Raw genomic sequence first — 19,948 nt, forward strand, 5'->3', positions numbered from 1 at the left:
AATCAGAGATAAGTTGAAAATCAGGTTATAATTCGTGCGTGAGTTGTATAAGATGAGCAGATGACAATGGTGTTGTAAGTTGTAATTGCCCTACACGATAGAAAGTTTACTAAAAAAAAATTAGTTTAACTACTCATTTACTTCCTATAATTTCATAATTTGTATCTTTTTAGTTTTTATCATTTCATAATTTATACCTTTTTAGTTTCTATAGTTTGAAAGTAGTTTTTTTAGTTCTATATTTTATATTTTAATTCTTTTGTAATTTTTGCAGTTTGAAAATAATTTTTTTAGTCTTTATAATTTATATTTTAATTTTCTTTTAGTCTATATAATTTGAAAGTTATCTTTTTAATTCTTATATTTTATATTTTAATCCTTACCATTAAAATATGAGTCATATTATCAATTACAAATAACTATAAAATATTAACAAGTAATTTATAACTAATTTATCGCAAAATAATTTATAATAAAAAAAATTGATAATTTATATCTAATTTGTAACTAATTATTTTTATATTTTTTAAAATAAGAATTAAAAAGTAATTAAAATATAAATTATAGAAAATAAAGAGCAAATCACTAATTAAAAACAAAATTCAACTGTAGGAAATAAATTAAAACATTTTAATAAAAAGAAAGTTTAATTTGACCAAAACTTTTTGTTAGTTTTCGGAATTGTATTGATTGACGATGCCACTGATGACGTCAATGAGGTGAGGTAAGCTTCAAATAGCAGGCACAAGTCACATGGCCTAAATGTCGGGGAGGCTTTGTCGACTGTCGTGGAAGACTGATGGCAAAGGAAATTTAAAAATATTGATGGATTTTGAACGGGGTAGAAAAGATAAATTATTAATTATAAGATTATAAAATTTTGATAATAATTATAGATTTCAAGATTATAACCAAAATAAAGCAACAATTAATTAATAAACTATATATGTTAAATTCGATCCCTAAATATAAATTTTAGGGGAGGCACTCCAACAATCCTATCCTTTTTTTTTTTTAATTAAAGGCTATAACAAAAGTATCAGTGACGGGTGCAAGTTGATAATCACATAAGAAAAATTTGTGAACTTTCAAAAGAAAAGCACCAATGTAAAGTTATAAATTAGGTCTGAGATGGCTGCATGAGGAGCAGTACCCCAAGGCCAAAGGACCACTTCTAAAAAAGAGAGACTAGAAGAATACTAAAAAACTACATTACTATATATAAATTAGTATATTTTGATATTTATATATTATTAATTTAAATTCATTAATATTGTTATCGCATAAAAATATAAAGTTAACTGTAATATATTTTTGGTCAATTTTGTTTCAACACAATCTTGAATAATTAAACAATATATGCCTAAAAGGAAAATTTGTTCAATGGTTATAAGTTCTTAAACTTTTCAAAGAGTGTATGATACTTTAGTAAAGAAAGCAGGTGGAAAAAAAGATTTACCTGAAAATAAAGGTGAAAATTAAACCATAAAGGAAGATTTGTAAATGAAAGCAATAAAGGGAAGCGTGAACGTGTGTACGTGAGGATAGAGGAAATTGAAATTTTTTAATATTTACTTGAATTTCAAATTCTCTATTTTTTTATTAAAATTTCTTATTAAAATAATAGATATTCAATATCTCGTTTAAAATAAATTATCTTCTTTAAATATTTTATCCAAACACACGATAAAGGGATAAAAGACAAAAAAAAATAAAATATTTAATAAAATAAGATTGTGTTGGATTGATTTTGTATCTAAAATTTGAAGTGCAAGACTTATTTATAAGTTATAAACTCAAATTTCTTATTGGATCACATTTTTTCTACTTGGTAACTTCCTAGAGCATAATTTTGGAGTCATACAACAAGGTTTGGATGTCATTTGACTAATTTTACATTGATTTAACTAATTTTGACAATTGAATTTAGTAAACAATAATAGTTGGAGTTAACTACTAACTAAGTCTGAGGTAGATTTATCCTCTAATAAAGTGTTTAGGAAGATAATAACTGCTTCTTATTTTTTAGGAAACACTATCATTGAATAGTTTTAACCATTACAAGCCATTTGAATATTAGAAAATTATGTAATATATTATCTTATCTTTATTAAATTAAATATGATTTAATTTAACTAATTTTTTCACGCTTAAAGTTAACTGAAATGTACATTTAACTAACATTACAAATAACTAAATTGATCTCATCTACCTTCAACTAACGCTAAAGTTACTTGAATTTCTCACTTGACTACTAAACTAAATCAAATTGATCTTCTATTCATTCAATTAATCTTAAAATTAACTGATATAATAACCTTGTCTATGTTTAGCTAACCGTAAAGGTAATCGATATTAAAAATCCATCAATTCCACATTCAACTCGACTACCTTTCTCCTCATCTAGCTAACAAATGTGTGAGGAGGGAGGCTCCTCTAGACATTTTCACACCATGTATCTCTCCCTTTCTCTCAGAGCTTTATAGAAGGAAAGTGAGTCAGTCCCTCCATACAGAGTATAAAAAGATAAGGGGACAATAGATCTCTTTATCTAAGCCCTTTCCGTGGTAGAATTGTCCTAACTCCCTCTCCATTCACCAAAATATTGAATTCCATAAATTCCACGCACATTCTCATCCAATTAACCCCTCTGTTATCAAAACCCAATTTGAATAGGATAACATATAAATATCTCTAGTCCAGCTTATCAAAAGTTTTGCTTATATCAATCTTCAAAGCCACTTCACCCTCCTCACCCCTCACTTTACATTTCTTGTGGTGAATGGTCTCTATGGCAACCAACACATTATCAAGAATAGAGTGACCTTCTACAAAATTTGGTTGCTCCCTTGAAATGCACTTGGGAAGCAGACATCTAAGTCTGTACTGCACCTTATGCGTTCTGTCATTTCTGTGTCCATCCAGTCTTGTCTAGCAAAAGCTCTATCCAATCTTTCTTCAACTTCATCCATAGAACCCTTGCTTTTTCACCAAGTAAAGAGATATCCATTGAGGGGGAAATCAATGAGATTAAAATCAATTATGGCTTGTCAAAAACCTCTCATAAGCCATGGTGGGTGGTCTACTCGATCCTTTTTGTCTTCAATTGAAAGAAGGTCGTTAAAATCCCTTGTGATACACCAAGGGAGATTTGTATCATGAGCTAAGGATCGAAGGAGGTTCTAAGAGTCTTTCCTCCTATTTCTTTTTGGGAATCCATAAAAACCTATGAGCCAACACAAAGGTTTGTTTGGATACAACATTTCCGTGTTAATAAATTTTTGAGAGAAATTTATAAGACGACAATCAAACGGTTTTGTCCAAAAAAAATGCTAAACGGCCGCTTTTACCAATATTATCGACACAAAAAGAATAGTCAAAATTCAGCTTTGCTTTTATTTCACCAACCCTTTTGACATGAACTAATGTTTCGCACGCGCTGGTTGCCTAGGCCTAGACAGTTCCAACCAAGGCAACTCATTTTCCCTGGCAGACCTGGTTGCCAAGTCCTGCCATTAAAAAATGGTCGTCATTTTCATATTTGTCTTGGTCAACAATGGAGTTTTTATCATTCTGAATGTGAAACATGCTAGCCTTAACCGCCGCAATTAATTTCTTCCTCTTCTTATCCCCCACAATCAAATTTGTTTCCATCTCATCATCAGTAACAACATCATTATTGGGGTGTCATAATAATCAGTGTCTTAAATGCTGCAATCAATAGCTGATCACATTTCTTTCTAGCAACAATGATTGTCTCATTATTTGGAGGTTGCAATTTTGCATTCGGTGCTCCCCAATCATTGGACGCCACGTGTGATGGCTGAGACCTTTCCTTGAGATGGTGAGATCCCCTCAAAGCTCCAACCCCCATGAATGAAGACCGTTGTCATTCTCTACCTTGAATAACTTAACTTCCTACAATAGTCTTCGTTGTGCCCTAGAAACCCACAGAAATGACAGAACGCATGCAACCTCTCATACTTGAACTTGACTATAGTTGCGTCTCCACCTTCCTTCCTAATCTTCTTGGTGCATTTCAGAGGTTTGTTAATGTCGATCACGACTCTTATCCTCTTGTAGGACATCCATCGGCTAGAATTTTGCTTGTCATCATAGATCAAATATTGGCCCAGAAAGTTACCAATGTTCTGACCAACAATTATCATTGTGAAGCCAAGATGGATGTTATGAAACTGAATCCAAATTGATATTTTATGTAGAGGCACTTGACTGAGGACTTCACTTTTCTTGCTGAGAAAAATAGGTTACAAAACTTTTTATCGCCTAGTATTTAATGCTGCTAACATTTGCAAACTAAAATACTAATTTTATATAAAAAAGTCATGTAAATAAATTTATATCATCATCTAACTGTTACTTGTTATTTATTATAAATTTATTGAATTTAATAATAATTATATTTTTCATCGGTTGAAATCAAAGACCATATCTAATAAATTTATAATACTCACTTCCTCTTTTCAATCAATAAATTCTTTTAATTTATTTTTTCAATAATTATCCTGAAGGTGAGATAAACAGTGATTTATGATTAAAGGATACACCGTGATCACCATTAAACTTATTATATATTATATTATTAAATAAAATAAAAATCTAAAATATTGAAATTTAATTTAATTTAATAATATTTGGATAAGCCTGTTACAAAATAATAGTACATGGGAAATACTAGTAGCAGTACATGTTAAAAAAAAAAAAAGAACAAATGGAAAAGTGGGAAGAAAATAGAGGTAGTTAGTTCCGCTCCTTTGTCTGTTTTCGAATTGGATTCTCTCTATATATTTCCCCTCGTTCCTGTCGTCTTTTTCACCCTTCTCTTCTCTTCTCTTCTCTCACAAATTCGTCAATCAATCTCCCACCGAGTTCCCAACATGGCTGAATCGGTGGAGCTTCCGAGTCGCTTGGCGATTCTCCCCTTTCGGAACAAGGTCCTCTTGCCCGGCGCCATAATCAGAATCCGCTGCACTTCCCCCACCAGGTACCTCTCTCGAAATTTCTGTTCAATTAATCGAAATTATAAACTTTCCGACCTCGAATTCTTGTTTCACACGCTCGTTTCGTTTGATCTGCGGTGGAATTTTTTGAATTGAAGCAACTACAACTGCTGCTGTCTCTGTTTATTTGATTTCCTTTCGTGTTCGCCGGTTAATTTACCCTAAATAGTTAAATTTTTTTACAGTCTGAAAGTTTATAGAGATGGCTACTTTAGAGTTTTAGACTATACTAGTTCTTAAATGATATATATAGTGAAATTAGACTCCGAATTTTAATTTTGACAAACGGAAAGAAATGTGTATTTAGATTTTAGGTACGATTGATTTAGTTTCCGGTGTCAGGATAATGAGAGAATTACGGAGTACTACTGTTCGCTAAATATTTTATTTTCCAATAATACACTCTTTTTCAACTCCTTAACGCGTTATTATTATTACTTCTCCCTTGATAAAGTTATGGGTCCCTCTTTAACAAGTTATGGGCCTTTTCCTATTTAATTTGTCACAACCGTAGTACTTTTGTCAGTTGAAGTAAATTTCACGTGACAGTAAAGAGTGTATTACTGACATTGAAATTATGTTTCTAAGGATTGCTTTGACTTATAGGATTTGTTTTTGGGCTATAGTAGTTTACTCAAAAGGTGACGCATTGACTGTAACAAAAAGGTCAACCTTTTTTTATTTCTGCATGTCTTTAAGCATTACGTGTGACTGTTTCCTTGCTTTTCTGAAGTGTGAAGTTGGTGGAACAAGAGCTTTGGCAGCGAGAAGAGAAGGGGTTGATTGGCATCCTGCCGGTGCGTGATGTTGTTGAAATTAAGCCAGTGGGTCCCACTGTATCTGAAGGTGATAAACTGGATTATTTTTTTGTTTCTTCCTTTAGAAAATGAACTAGTGTGTTTGGATTAGATTTGTGGTGAGCAATAATCAATTATTTTTAATGGTGAATGCAAAACAACAAAATAGTTGCTTTTACTTTTTCATGCTACCACCATGATTTTGATTTGAAGAGTTGAATTGATTCTTGGTGTTATCCAAACACACTAGAAGTCTGGTTTGCTAATATTAATTTTTATTCTTCCGTTTCCTTGTATGTGCAGGAGCTGATTCAACAAATCAGAACTCAAAAGTTCAAGGCGGTTCATTGGATTCTCGTAAGCTTGATACAAAAAAGCAGAATGATGTTGTTCATTGGCATAACAGGTATAGCTCAAGTGAATACCTTTTGGATCATTTTGAGAAACTCAGATCAGGTTACTTGATAATAATAATATAATAATGTTATACATTCTAACAGTTTATCAGTCCATCTGGAATCTGTATTAAGTTGTATCACTCAAACATTGATAATAACGTTATACATTGTAACGGTTCATAAGTCAGTTGTCTTTTTCTTTTTTTGGTTGAAGTGATGTCTTCTTTTATATTTCTGCCTTCAGATTTTCACAATTATAAAATTCTAATAATTCTATATTTATAAAGTGAAAAACTTATGGCCTGTTTAGTTTGAAAAACTTTATCTTTTTTTCACTAATAATTATGAAAATATCACTTTATTTTCACTTTGTTTCTTATTTTCAAAGATTTGCATGGGAAATTGTGTAACCAACATTTTGGTGTTTTCACCATTTCCTTTACAAATCATTTAAAAAATAAAAAAATTGAAAACTAGGTGGAATTTGTGAAATTATTGGAGAAATCAGGAAATGAAAACAAAAAGTTTTTTCTTAAACCAAACTAGCCTTGCTTATCTTATCAAAGTAAAACCTGCAAAGTAAGGTTGATTTTAATGGGCCTTCGGTTCCAGGGGGGTAGCTGCCCGACCATTACATTTATCCAGGGGAGTGGAGAAACCAAGTGGGAGGGTCACATACACAGTTGTTCTTGAAGGTTTATGCAGATTTAGTGTCCAGGAACTGAGCACAAGAGGAATATACCATACTGCGAGGATAACTTCCCTTGAAATGACTAAGACTGGTAAGTTGTTAATCTTTTTCTTTGGCATTAGCTTTTGTATAGGAAATCTATATTTTTATTCCCTTATGGTTTTCTTGGTATTTAGTTACAAATTAAAACAGCAGTTAGGATATTAATGATAACAATATGTATTATTTAAGAGTTGTATAGCTGATAGTGATATGCTTCCACCAAAGATTTTATATTTTATTGTGATATTGTCTATAAACAAGTAAATGATTATTTGGAGACCTATGCCTTCCACTTGATGTAAATGCTATATATTGCAGTTTTTGTTTTATGCCTATGAACATTCAATGTTATAACTTTTTATTGTATACTTTCTAATGAGGAAAGGGCATTTGAATTTAAAAGGCCTTGAAGTATTTTTATATGTACTAAGAAGGCCACTGAAAGCACCAGTTGAGAGAGTATATTGTATGGTTTTTAGTCCTATGATGGGAGGAAGTTTTTAAAAGGATTTGGTCTTTAACTGTGTGTGATGGCATCGTGTAATCCATATAGTAGACAACACTTAGTGGAATAAGGTTTTTGTTGTTGTTTTCAGCTTACAAGTTTGCCACATTTTAGCATTATGGTAAAAATGGAGAAAATAATTTTAGATTAGTTTGCTGATGTTTCGATCACTGATAAGATTTAATTCATTATCTCTGAAGATGCTGAGTTGCTTCCATTTTTCTAATCTAGAACTGGAACAAGTGGAGCAAGACCCAGATTTCATAATGTTGTCTCGCCAATTTAAAGCTACTGCAATGGAGCTTATTTCTATTTTGGAGCTGGTAAAGCTTTTACCTTTAACACTTCTACTAAATTGACTGAAAAACATGGAAATGCTATTTGAGCATTGAGCTTTAAAAGCCCTAGTATTCTTTTAAGATTGGTTGAATAATATCATTATAGTCCATGTTTAAAATTTGAATAAAATATTTTGGGTTATAGATATGAACTTTTGTTTTATAGTTATAAACTTAAAGATTTTGGGAATGCCATCCTTTTTTGTGTTGTGTTTGTATTAGTAGCACATTTCCTTGCTTGTTTACAGAAACAAAAAACTGGTGGAAGGACAAAAGTCCTTTTGGACAACGTTCCAGTTCACAAGTTGGCTGATATATTTGTTGCTAGTTTTGAGATAAGTTTTGAAGAACAATTATCTATGCTGGATTCAGTTGACCCTAAAGTGAGGCTTTCAAAAGCAACTGAGTTAGTTGACAGGCATTTACAGGTGAGTGATAGGGTTACTGATGCTTGATATGGTTCTGGTATTGTATCATCTCTAATTCTACTCGTGTCTGTCTATGTCAACAGTCGATACGTGTAGCTGAGAAAATTACACAAAAGGTTGAAGGACAATTGTCAAAATCTCAAAAAGAATTTCTTTTGCGCCAGCAGGTTAGTTTTCTTGCTCCTCTTTATGATATATTTCTCAAATACAAATGCAAGGGTATAGGTGTTAAATTGAGAAAAGAGTTAGACCTTACTAAAATTCAATAACATGTTTCAAGCCAATAGTTTTTCCAGACTATTATGACAAGTAGGAAGTCTGTGTGCACAGTATGCATTAGTAGATAATGTTTTGTCTTTCCTTAATGGCACTTATGGCAGTAATATATGACATGTAAGTAAATAAGAATCTATTTTGTCAAGAATTAAGAAAATCTTGGCCGGCTTTGCAGCAGATGAGCATTTTTCTGCTTTGTTTATGTGTGTTAATCTAATTGAAATGTTTTTGTTATCTGTTTTATGTAAAATATATTTTAGATAAGGGCTATAAAAGAGGAACTTGGTGATAATGATGATGATGAGGATGACCTGGCTGCCCTTGAAAGAAAGATGCAAAGTGCAGGAATGCCTCAGAATATATGGAAACATGCACATAGAGAGTTGAGGTACTTTTCAATGGAAACATAATTAGACATGGTGATGAACTGATTATTGATCTTTGTGAGGGAATTACTTGCTATAAATGTTTTGTTAAAGGAAAGCAAAATGATATTATCATTATTCAAGTGATTTTATAGCCTTGAAGACACAATCAATTCATTTTACTATAATTTCTGTCTCAGGAGGCTTAAAAAAATGCAGCCTCAGCAACCAGGGTATAACAGTTCAAGGGTTTACCTAGAGCTTATCTCTGATCTTCCCTGGCAGAAGGCCAGTGAAGAAATTGAACTGGACTTGAGAGCTGCACAGAAACGGCTGGATAGTGATCACTATGGTTTAGTGAAGGTTAAGCAACGGATAATTGAATACCTGGCGGTTCGCAAGGTTGCCAAACACCTGTTACTATGCTTTTCTTGTCTTTGTAAAATTTAATGTGTTACTAATTTAAGTGCATGCATACATTACAGCTTAAACCAGATGCAAGGGGTCCTGTGTTGTGCTTTGTTGGACCACCAGGTGTTGGGAAAACATCATTGGCATCTTCTATTGCTGCTGCTTTGGGAAGAAAATTTGTACGCATATCCCTTGGTGGAGTCAAGGATGAGGCTGATATTAGAGGACATAGGAGAACATATGTTGGAAGCATGCCTGGGAGGCTTATAGATGGATTAAAGGTTCAACTGCATTGAAAATTTTGAACATTATTAGTACTAATAGCTTCTGATTTGTATGACATTTGCAAATACATGTGAGAGGTTATTGATAGTTTTAGATTTTGATACATGGAATGCTTTCATTTTCTTGTTTGCTTTTTGTTATTTGATTTTGTCCTAGTGAATGTGACTAGAACTGATTTGGTATTAGGATCCAGAGATGAAATCTGAAATTCCTAAATGCTTATACAAAACTATAGTACAGAAAATGCTGATTCAGTAATTTTTAAATTGGAACCTTGGAGCGTTCCATTGTACAGAATGAAAAATACGTTTATGAGGATTTGGTGCATATGATAATTCTTACTTCTTTCAATGCATTCTCATTTGGAATAAATCTGAGTTTTAGACATGCAGTAACAATAGGAAAGAAAGATTAAGAAACAAATGCTACGTTATCTAACAATGATATTAGAGACCACTGAAGTTGAAGGATTAAAATGTTGATACGCAGGTTAACAAACAGTAATGATTGCTGATTAGTGAATTCATGTGGCTGAGTTCATTGTTCTCACTTCTTCTATGATCATATTATTTTAGGTTTCTTTTTGTTGTGCAATTTAGAATACTCCAGAGAGAATATAGAGGTTAATAAATAGTTTTGATTAGTGAATTCATGGGGTAGTGTTCTTTATTCTTTTATGATGATATTATGATGTAAGGCTTCTTTTTTGTTTTATAATGTAAAGCATTGCATCCATATTTGCTAATTATTGTGTGTTTGTACGAAACCTAGATAATTTTAATTATCATATTTTATGGATGCACAGATATAAATGGAGAAGACATTATCTCTTATATTAACATAATGCTTCATAACAAGTATTTTAAAGCTGGTATATTGATTTTTTTCTTTCTCTACACATTGTAACACATACTTGAAGTCATTAAGGGCAAGCGTTAAGATTGGACCAAACAAAATTGAATATATATAATATAGTTGTTGCTGTGTTTTTCCGTCATGAAATCTTAGACTGATTGATGCTTTTCACATGTAACCTACAGAGAGTAGCTGTTTGCAATCCTGTCATGTTGCTTGATGAAGTTGACAAGACAGGTTCTGATATTCGTGGAGATCCAGCTTCAGCATTGCTAGAGGTTCTTGATCCAGAACAAAATAAATCGTTCAATGATCAGTATCCTTTACTCTTAAAGATGTGTTCCCTCAATTTGCTCTTCTCTCCTGTTGGATGTGATGATATATGTACATAGATATCCTTTCTGATGAATAAAATTTCTCTTTATACACACCCCACCCAGTCACACACAAAAGACTTAAGTTGAAATAATGAATAATGCAACAGCTATTTCCTGGTTGGGGAAACCTGTTCTTTTGCATTTTTACTCTCTGGTTGCTAGCTAACTAACAATAGATTTTTGTGAAGATTTCGCCATCTGCCTTTTAGATGATTCGACTGTTAAGGATAAGTTAATCTTAATTTTAGTTGACTTCTTTTAGTAAGGGAATTGTGTTAATGTATACCCTGATATATGTATTACTTGACCAGAGTTGTTCATTTTTTCTTTTTTCGCTCCTTATAATGTTCATTGCTGAGGATGATATCTTATCCTCCTTGTTACTGACATCAAATCTTTCCTCTTATTATTCACTAATATTTCATCTTCTACTGTAAAAACAAAAGCAAAAAATAATCTGTAGTTGTTCCTTAATGTTAGCTAGCTATTTGAATGTTCCGTTTGATCTATCCAAGGTAGTTTTTGTGGCTACAGCAAATAGGTTGCAACCCATTCCTCCACCACTTCGTGATAGGATGGAAATAATTGAGCTTCCTGGATATACACCTGAGGAAAAGCTCCACATTGCTATGCGGCATTTGATTCCAAGAGTTTTAGACCAGCATGGATTGAGTTCTGAGTTTCTTCAGATTCCTGAGGTACTGAATGTATTTTTATATAAAAATAGTTTAGAAAACTGAAAAGTTTCTGCTCATTAAGGGACAGTGCCAAAGAAAAGGAATAAGGAGACAGATGATGTATTTTTAATTTTACATGAAATAGATTAGTGTATGAGTGAGCAATTAATTTTATAATTATCCATAACTGTAAATATTTTTTTCAGTCTTCACAATCTTGGAAAATTACTGGTTTCTGTGTTTTGATTAGGCCTTACAACATATTGATTGAACATCAAAAGTATTTCTTTACTAATCTTTACGATCACATTCTTTCCTTCTACATGTTATTGTTCTAAAGAGATGCTATAAAACTAATGAAAACATATGAAGCATATTAGTCTCAACTGAAATACTTTCTATATCGTTTGTGTTCTTAGAAAGCAATTTTGTATAGAATTCTAACAAAGAACTGTATGTAGGCAATGGTGAAGCTTGTCATTCAGAGATATACTAGGGAAGCTGGTGTGCGAAACTTAGAGAGAAATCTAGCTGCCTTGGCTCGAGCTGCTGCAGTAATAGTTTTAGAGCAAGAACAAGTAGTTCCATTAAACAAAGGGATGCAGGGACTTGCTACACCACTTGTGGAAAACAGACTTGCTGATGGGACTGAAGTTGAAATGGAAGTGATACCAATGGGTGTCAATAGTCGGGACATCTCAAGCACGTTTAGGATTGCCTCTCCATTGGTTGTTGACGAAACTATGCTTGAAAAAGTGCTTGGGGTAATTGATGATGATATATTATAATGTGTGTTTACAACATTTGTTTGATATATTACATGTGAATGAACTGGCTTGGTTATGATGTCATCATGGAAGATTTTTCATAAGCAAATCTTGAAGGAAAATTAATTTGATGTCATTTAATGCAGCCCCCAAGATTTGATGGCAGAGAAGCTGCAGAACGTGTGGCTACCCCTGGGGTCTCTGTTGGGCTAGTTTGGACTGCTTTTGGTGGAGAAGTTCAGTTTGTGGAGGCTACAGCTATGGTTGGGAAGGGTGAACTGCATCTCACTGGACAACTTGGTGATGTAATAAAAGAATCAGCTCAGATTGCACTGACATGGGTAAGCAATCAAATCTAAGTGGCTTAATTTTCCTTCCATCTTGATTAGTTTTATCTTACTAGCATCTCAACATTTTTATTGGACCATTGGAATAAGGGGTCTAACAGTTCCGTATTAAAAAAATCTATAGCATCTTATGTGTAAAAGATTATCTAGGGTTGTGGTTTTCTAATAAGCATTGTATCTTGAGGCTTTGTTCCTGTTTCGATCCAATTACAAGGAGTTGCGTTTGTAAGGTCTTGAGCTCTGCAACTGTAATGGTTAGCTCTTGTGGTGTGGTCCTCCAAATGTTCTTATCAATCAATATTTAGAGCTTTCCATCATGTTTCTCAGTTGCAAATGAGTGGCATGGGTGGTGAAGCTAACATTGCCGTGTTTGTTGAGACCAGTCAAAGGGTTAATGCATGGTTAGCCCACATGGGTGCTGGGGTTATAGAATGTGGTGGGATGTTAGGATCCAATTGCAAGGTATGAGACTTGAGTTCTATATTAGCAACATGGGATTCTAGAGGTTTATAAAGGGCTCTTCAACTATAACGACTAGCTTTTGTAATGTGGTTCTCTTAGGGTTCTTATCAGTTCTCTTTGAGAACAACAAGATGAAATAGGTCTAAAGTAACTCTAATATTTTAAGACGGAACCCATTAAGAGTTTGTATGAAAAAATAAAAATCCTTTGATATATCTCGTGGTGTGCACTAGTGACATTTTCTTTAATTTTTTAGCCTTAATTTGGTCATTTGCATTGAAGGCTGCATTATATGTTTGTCGCTACACATTGGCTGTCATGTTTATCTTTTTGAATACATGCCATCTGACTGTTATATATGCTCAACACATGGATTAAATAAAGAACCGTTACTTGCCTTTTTACTATCAAGGATTGATTTTGTAGGTAAGGGCAAGGGCTACTGATCTTAGGCTTGCTGCTACAGAAGGATTTAATATTTTGGAGGGCCGTGATGTACACATACATTTTCCTGCGGGTGCTGTACCTAAAGATGGGCCCTCAGCAGGTGTGACTTTGGTCACAGCACTGGTATCACTTTTCAGTCAGCAAAGGGTGAGATCAGACACGGCTATGACCGGAGAGATGACATTGAGGGGTCTTGTTCTACCTGTTGGTGGTGTCAAGGATAAGGTAAAATTCTAAATCTTTTTAACCTTTGTCAACTTTTTGAGAAAATGACTTTAATAGAATGAATTCAGAGCTTAGACTTAAATTAAGTAACATACTAATAATAAGGAGAGAAAATATAGTAAGATGAAAATCTAACAAGAAAAATAAGAAATAAAAGTAAAGCACCCGTGATGGGATAATATGAGGGGAAGGCTTATATATATATATATATATTTTACCAAACGAAATTAACCGATTACCAAGCAGAATTATACGAACCCAGTTTGCCATTACAAATGGAATAAATGCTTTTGCAGAGTTAGTTTGCAATTTGTGCCTGGCTTTTAATGTATGGATCATATGATCAAACAACATATTTCAGACAGTAAAAGATTAAGACTGTAAAAGGTGGTATGAAGTGACTTTTTTCAATGTTTCACAGATATTAGCTGCACATCGTTATGGTATTAAGAGAGTTATTCTGCCTGAAAGGAACTTGAAGGACTTGGTTGAAGTACCATCGTCAGTGCTATCCAATTTGGAGGTAATTCTGCTTCCATGTTTGCAGCATCGTTACACAGTTTTACAGTTGTACGCTGAGCATGTTTCCTACTAATCTAGACAAGTATTTGGTAATTGATATTTAAAATTCAATCTCTAATTCACTTTTAACTGATATATTTTCAAATCAACAGTATGCCTTGTATAGGCCTGTTTTCATTTTCTACATTTTTATGGTGCTCAATCAGGTCCTTAAATCGCTTATCATCAATTTACCAAAAAAATACATCTCTTATCATCACTGAAATGAAGCACAAAATCACACTTCCCTTTTTAACTTAACAGGTCCTGCTTGCTAAACGAGTGGAAGATGTGTTAGAGCATGCTTTCGATGGTGGGTGCCCTTGGAGGCAGCACTCAAAGTTATAGCAGCATCCTTGCTTTGCAGGACGACTTAGTACACCTTCGTGTTTCAATCAGTAATGGCTTGTATATCAATTCAACATTCGCTCCTCTCCTGATCTATCATCGTCATTGTGATATCGGGGTCCGAGTTTGAGTACTTTGTCCTATTCAACTAATCGTAGTTAAGCAAAAAACTCAAGAAACCAACAATTTGGATGGGAGCTGAGCTGACATCTCCATTTATCATAGGGAATCCAGTCCACCACAGTTTTAGTGTGTAAATGCTTTAGCTTGAGACCAACTATTGTGGAAGAAGGTGAGCAACTGCATCCTTTGAGTGCTCTCCATACAACATCTCCGGGTCACACTTTTGTAAATTATTTACCCTGTCACCACATATATACATTTTTAATATATATTATGCATAGATCGTAACAAGAGAGGGCTTCCTCTCTCTTTAATGTGGTTCCTTCTTCCTGCATGTCAATCCTTTTCTTTATGTTTTAGTCTTTAGTCAGTAAGGCCGAGTTTTGAAATATGTTGTCAACTACATAGTTATTATTATTCCTGCAACATTTGGGCTTACAGAGATACATTAATCTCACCTCGAGGAGACAAGTAGGGGTTTATTAGACATGTGACATGTTAGATGTGAGACTCTGTCGAGCAATCTCTTGAGATATCATATAAGAAATAAAAGATTGAATCATGAAATTAGAAATTACAAAAATGAAACATTATACAATCAATAAAAATTCACACTATATTAATGCGTTCTCATATAAAATGTTCAGGCTATATGTGATGTGTATATGTCGCTGTAATTTAATAGGTTCTAACTTATATACATTTATGTATTTTATCGAAAGAATAACATAAACTTGTTTTTTATAGAACAAAATTTGAATAAAAAGTAGCTTTTAATTAAGTTGGCGGGATGAGTTATTTTACAGCTTCCACAGAGTTTAATTGTACAGTCTTTCCCTTGAATCTCAACGACTTTTTCTTTCATTGATTTCCTATTTTAAGTGAATTTTTATCTTTTATTTTATTTTAAATTATCTTTATTTATTATGAGGTATTGATTTGTTTTAAAACTATTCGTATTTTTATTTTTTAAATTTTTATTACATGAAATAGATTTTTTTTACTGAAATGAGTAAGTAATTTAATTAAATAAAAGTTGATATTTTAAAATATTTATAATTTTATACTTTAAATTTAATTTTGATTTTAGATTTTTAAAATTTTTTCTTTTGTAGTTAAATTTGTGAAACTTTGATCATAACAAAGACTTAAGTATGTTTTAGTTTCTTGATAAATTAATGAATTTTATTTTTGATTCCTAATAAATTTTTTTATTGAATTTCTGATAAAATACTTTTTTGTCTTTGTTATTTTTTTTAATCCTTTTGATATATCTATTTTTATTTTAGTTCTTATAATATTTTATTATTTTATCTTAGTGTTTTTGAAAAATATTTAATAAAGACTAATAATAAATATTTCAAATATTTTATTCATATTTATTTTATCTTTCATTGTCATGATGAAAGATGAGTATCTTATATTCTCACAAAGTTATTCTCTACAATGACCACCTATCTCCAATTCATTATTTCACATTTTTCTTTCACTATAAAAATATTTTGCTTTGAATATTCTCATTGATGGAAATTTCACTTTACAATATTCTCATTGGAAAGTATTTTGCTTTAAATCCCCAAGTCATTAGTCTCCAACCTAAGTCAATAGTCTCCAACCTACTTCTCTAGCATAACAATATTAAAAACATGCAAGTTTCTGAAACCTAGGCCTTCAAATTCCTTTTTCATTGAAAGTTTTTCCCAATTAAGTCAATGTATTTCTTTTGATGAGTTATTATTTGAACACCAAAAAAAGAATTCATCATCTTTTTCCGTTCATCTTGAAGAGTAAGTGACAAAAGAAACACTCTTACAATAAGAAGGTATATATTGAGGAGCAAATTTAATGAGAGTTTCTTTACCATTCTTTGACAGATGCTTTGTGGTCTAGTAATTAATTTTCTTCCACATTCTATCCTTGAGAAATTCAATAATAACCTTTTTCTTTCTACCAATGATGGAAGGTAGCCCAAGTACTTCCGTGTGCATATACTTTGTGAGGCACCAATGAGTGAGCTGAAGTTCAACCACGTAACCTATATATAAAAACACATTTCTCAAAATAACAAATGACATCAAATATTAAATAACCCAAAAGCCACAAGTAGTAGCTTTTATCTAAGCATGAAAAATCACGTCTCTTGATGACCAAACGTATTATGTTTAGCGCGAAATCTAATCTATAATAACATGATAGCTCTTTCGAAATAGGCACTTATAGTTTTGGATCCTAGCAAAGATTGTGTTGCCTGCGCTTATCAAATGTTTCGCTTAATTTGTTAAGCGTGAATGCGTGAAGCAAGAAACTATAGCAAAGGTTGGCACCACGCACCTTGATAAATGACAAAATGGCCTTTAATTAATCTGGTTGTTATGTGTTTGCGTAGTGAAAAAAACCACGAAAAATAATGGGATCTTTTCATTTCATTTTAATATTTTATAAAATGCAACAATATTCTCTCTCTCTCTCTACCATAATATTAGTATCCGGTGAACATATGTTTGGATTCACACCTTATTTGCCATGTCAACATCAACACTAAAGAAAAATTGCCAAAATTTGAAATCACCAGTGACCAAATGTGCAATAAAATTTTGAGGGAACACAATTATGCACAATCATGAAACTAGATGGATAAAAAAGTGAGTTTAAGTGAAAATAATAATATAAGTTTTAATACATAATTTATTATATAATCTTAATCGTAATTTTAATTAAAAGTTATAGTTTTTCCCCTATATAATTATTATTAATTACTCAATAAAAATAATATATTACGTATATTATTAATTTTTAAACTACGAACCTTTTGCTTACTAATTTTTACACTCTTAATAAAAAAATATTTATTATCAGACGTGTTTTGTACATATCTCATTAAATAACTCAATTTAAAACACACTAGGATTGGCCTAATGATAAAAGTTTGAATAATATGTATGTAGTCTTAAGTTTAATTATCATCGCCATTGTAAAAAAATCAATTTATTTTTGGGAAAAAAGATAATCATGTATGTAATATATATATATATATATATATATATATATATATATATATATATATATATATATATATATATATATATATATATATATATATATATATATATATATATGTATGTATGTATAAATAAACTTAAACAAACGGACTCAATTGTGGTGTTGATAACAAAAGAAGTGTTTATTTTTCCTTCTAATTTGTTAAATTCTTATAATTAAAAATATCTCAACTAACTCTAATCCAAAATTACATGAGAAATTTAATAACACTATATGCTACTCTTCTAAAGTGAAAAAAAAATATGTGAAATAAAAAAGCAAAGCTTTATTTACTGTTGATTTAAATTGATGTATTTTAAATACAATTAACTTGAAATTTAAATTAATCAAATGATATATATATTGGCTCTCACTTTTTTACTTTTGATATCTCTTCACTTTAACGGACTTCAATCCATCGATACCACACTAGTGCAAGGAGAGTATATCTCATCACACAATTGAATAAGAATTCATCTGATCACTTCCCAATTTTTAACGATATATATGTAACCCATCTTTTGCTAAAAACAACAACGGATGTTACAAGGAGAGTAACGTTAACTCGTTTTTTCTTCTTCAAAAGTATGTGGTTTTAAGCTTTCATCAGACTTGTTATAATTTTAACTTTTACGTAACTTTTAATTATTTTAATATGATTATGCATGTGGCTTCGATGTTCTATGGATAAGAGCCCGCAATGCGTTACGTGACAAAATTTCAAGTGGCTTCTAGTATGACGCTTATAGAAAGATTGTCACAAAGAACCCAATCAAAACAGAAAGCAACAGAATTTCAGTTTCAATTTAGCCTTGAGACAAAGTTTTCATCAATTCATTAATTAACGTGTAGCATCAGATTCCTACCGAAACACCAACTTCAATAAAAAAAAAATATAATAATGTGTCGATCACATTATAAAGTCTAAATTAAATTCCATTTCTCAAAAACCTAGAGAAAATCAAGAATGAAATTCGCTTATAACCTAGTGATGATTTTCTTTATCTTTCTCTTTCAATACTCAAACGGCTCCAACCTTATCCTTCAATCATGCAAAGAGGCCTCAAAGAATGATCCAAATTTGAGCTATGATTTCTGTGTTGCATCCCTTGAAGAAGCCTTATCCAAGTGTCACCCACCACCCACCAACCTTGAAGACCTTGTGGGCATGTCAATTAATCTATCCAAATCCAACGTAACCAACATGGTTTCCATCATTTCAAACCTATTGAAGAACAAAACTTTTGATCAATACACTAAGGCTTGCCTAAAAGATTGCTTCGATCTTTACTCGGATTCGCTTTCGGCTTTAGATGATGCTGTGGTTGCTTTCAAGTCCAAGGATTTGGACACGGCTGGTATAAACTTGAGTGCTTCCTTGGATAATTCTGTTACATGTGAAGATCAATTCAAGGATAAGAAAGGTGAAACTTCTCCTATAACAAAGGAGAACAACGTGTACTTCCAACTCAATGTAATATCTCTAGCCTTCATCCAAATGTTTCGTCAACATTATTGAGAAAATTTAGAGCATATCATTACAATTATAAACCTTGTATGGTGGGAGTCATGAAATTAATTTTGTGATTTTTATATAAGCTTTATACGTGTATAATTGAAGTGTGTGTAAAATCCTTTATTTGTTATGATGATGTATTGAGATTGAAATTATGAGGTGCATGTAATTAAAGCCCTTCATATGTTGGAATTGCTTTGAAGTAGTGAAGTTCTTCCTCTCACTTTACACCCGTAAGTTTGTTATTCGTTCTGTTTTTTAATTTGTTGGGTTTGGGTTGATGCGTGATGATCACAATTGGGAATAAGTGTTTTATTCCTTTTATTATTTTTTGAATGGTGACTCGTGGAATAGGTGAGGGCACGTTTACAGTTAAGCTTGATTTGACTTATGGAGGATTATTGCGACTTAGAACATGATCTTTTCCTAGGCCCACACCACGCACCCATTTCTAACGTGGGTTGGGCAGTTTCTATCTACCCCTAATTTCATATTTTATTTTTATTAGTTAAGTTATATCTACCTATTACTAAAATTATTATCGATAATTCTTATCAAAATTAAATGATAATAAAAAAATAATCAAATAATGTGTATTTTAATATATTTTTTAAAATTTATATTATATAAATTTTAATCTATATTAA

The 19,948-nt window shown here is 32.0% G+C and overlaps 2 protein-coding genes across 2 annotated transcripts; both read left to right on the forward strand.

Annotated features, from left to right (window-relative positions):
- Positions 1-4,762: 4,762 nt before the first annotated feature.
- Positions 4,763-15,060, forward strand: LOC100789982 (lon protease homolog 2, peroxisomal). Its single transcript, XM_003549916.4, has 17 exons — positions 4,763-5,005; positions 5,755-5,867; positions 6,122-6,224; positions 6,829-6,998; positions 7,686-7,777; positions 8,041-8,220; positions 8,304-8,387; positions 8,757-8,884; positions 9,062-9,263; positions 9,347-9,553; positions 10,598-10,728; positions 11,274-11,487; positions 11,928-12,230; positions 12,380-12,574; positions 13,469-13,714; positions 14,136-14,237; positions 14,540-15,060. Exons 1-17 carry the CDS (start codon positions 4,899-4,901, stop codon positions 14,621-14,623), a joined length of 2,661 nt encoding a protein of 886 aa, XP_003549964.1. The 5' UTR covers positions 4,763-4,898; the 3' UTR covers positions 14,624-15,060.
- Positions 15,061-18,681: 3,621 nt separating this feature from the next.
- Positions 18,682-19,538, forward strand: LOC100817110 (putative invertase inhibitor). The gene has a single exon (XM_003550884.5). The coding sequence runs from the start codon at positions 18,753-18,755 to the stop codon at positions 19,302-19,304; it is 552 nt and encodes a 183-aa protein (XP_003550932.1). The 5' UTR covers positions 18,682-18,752; the 3' UTR covers positions 19,305-19,538.
- Positions 19,539-19,948: the final 410 nt, after the last annotated feature.

Source organism: Glycine max, chromosome 17, assembly GCF_000004515.6.
Source record: "Glycine max cultivar Williams 82 chromosome 17, Glycine_max_v4.0, whole genome shotgun sequence".
In the NCBI taxonomy this organism is placed as follows: Eukaryota; Viridiplantae; Streptophyta; class Magnoliopsida; order Fabales; family Fabaceae; genus Glycine; species Glycine max.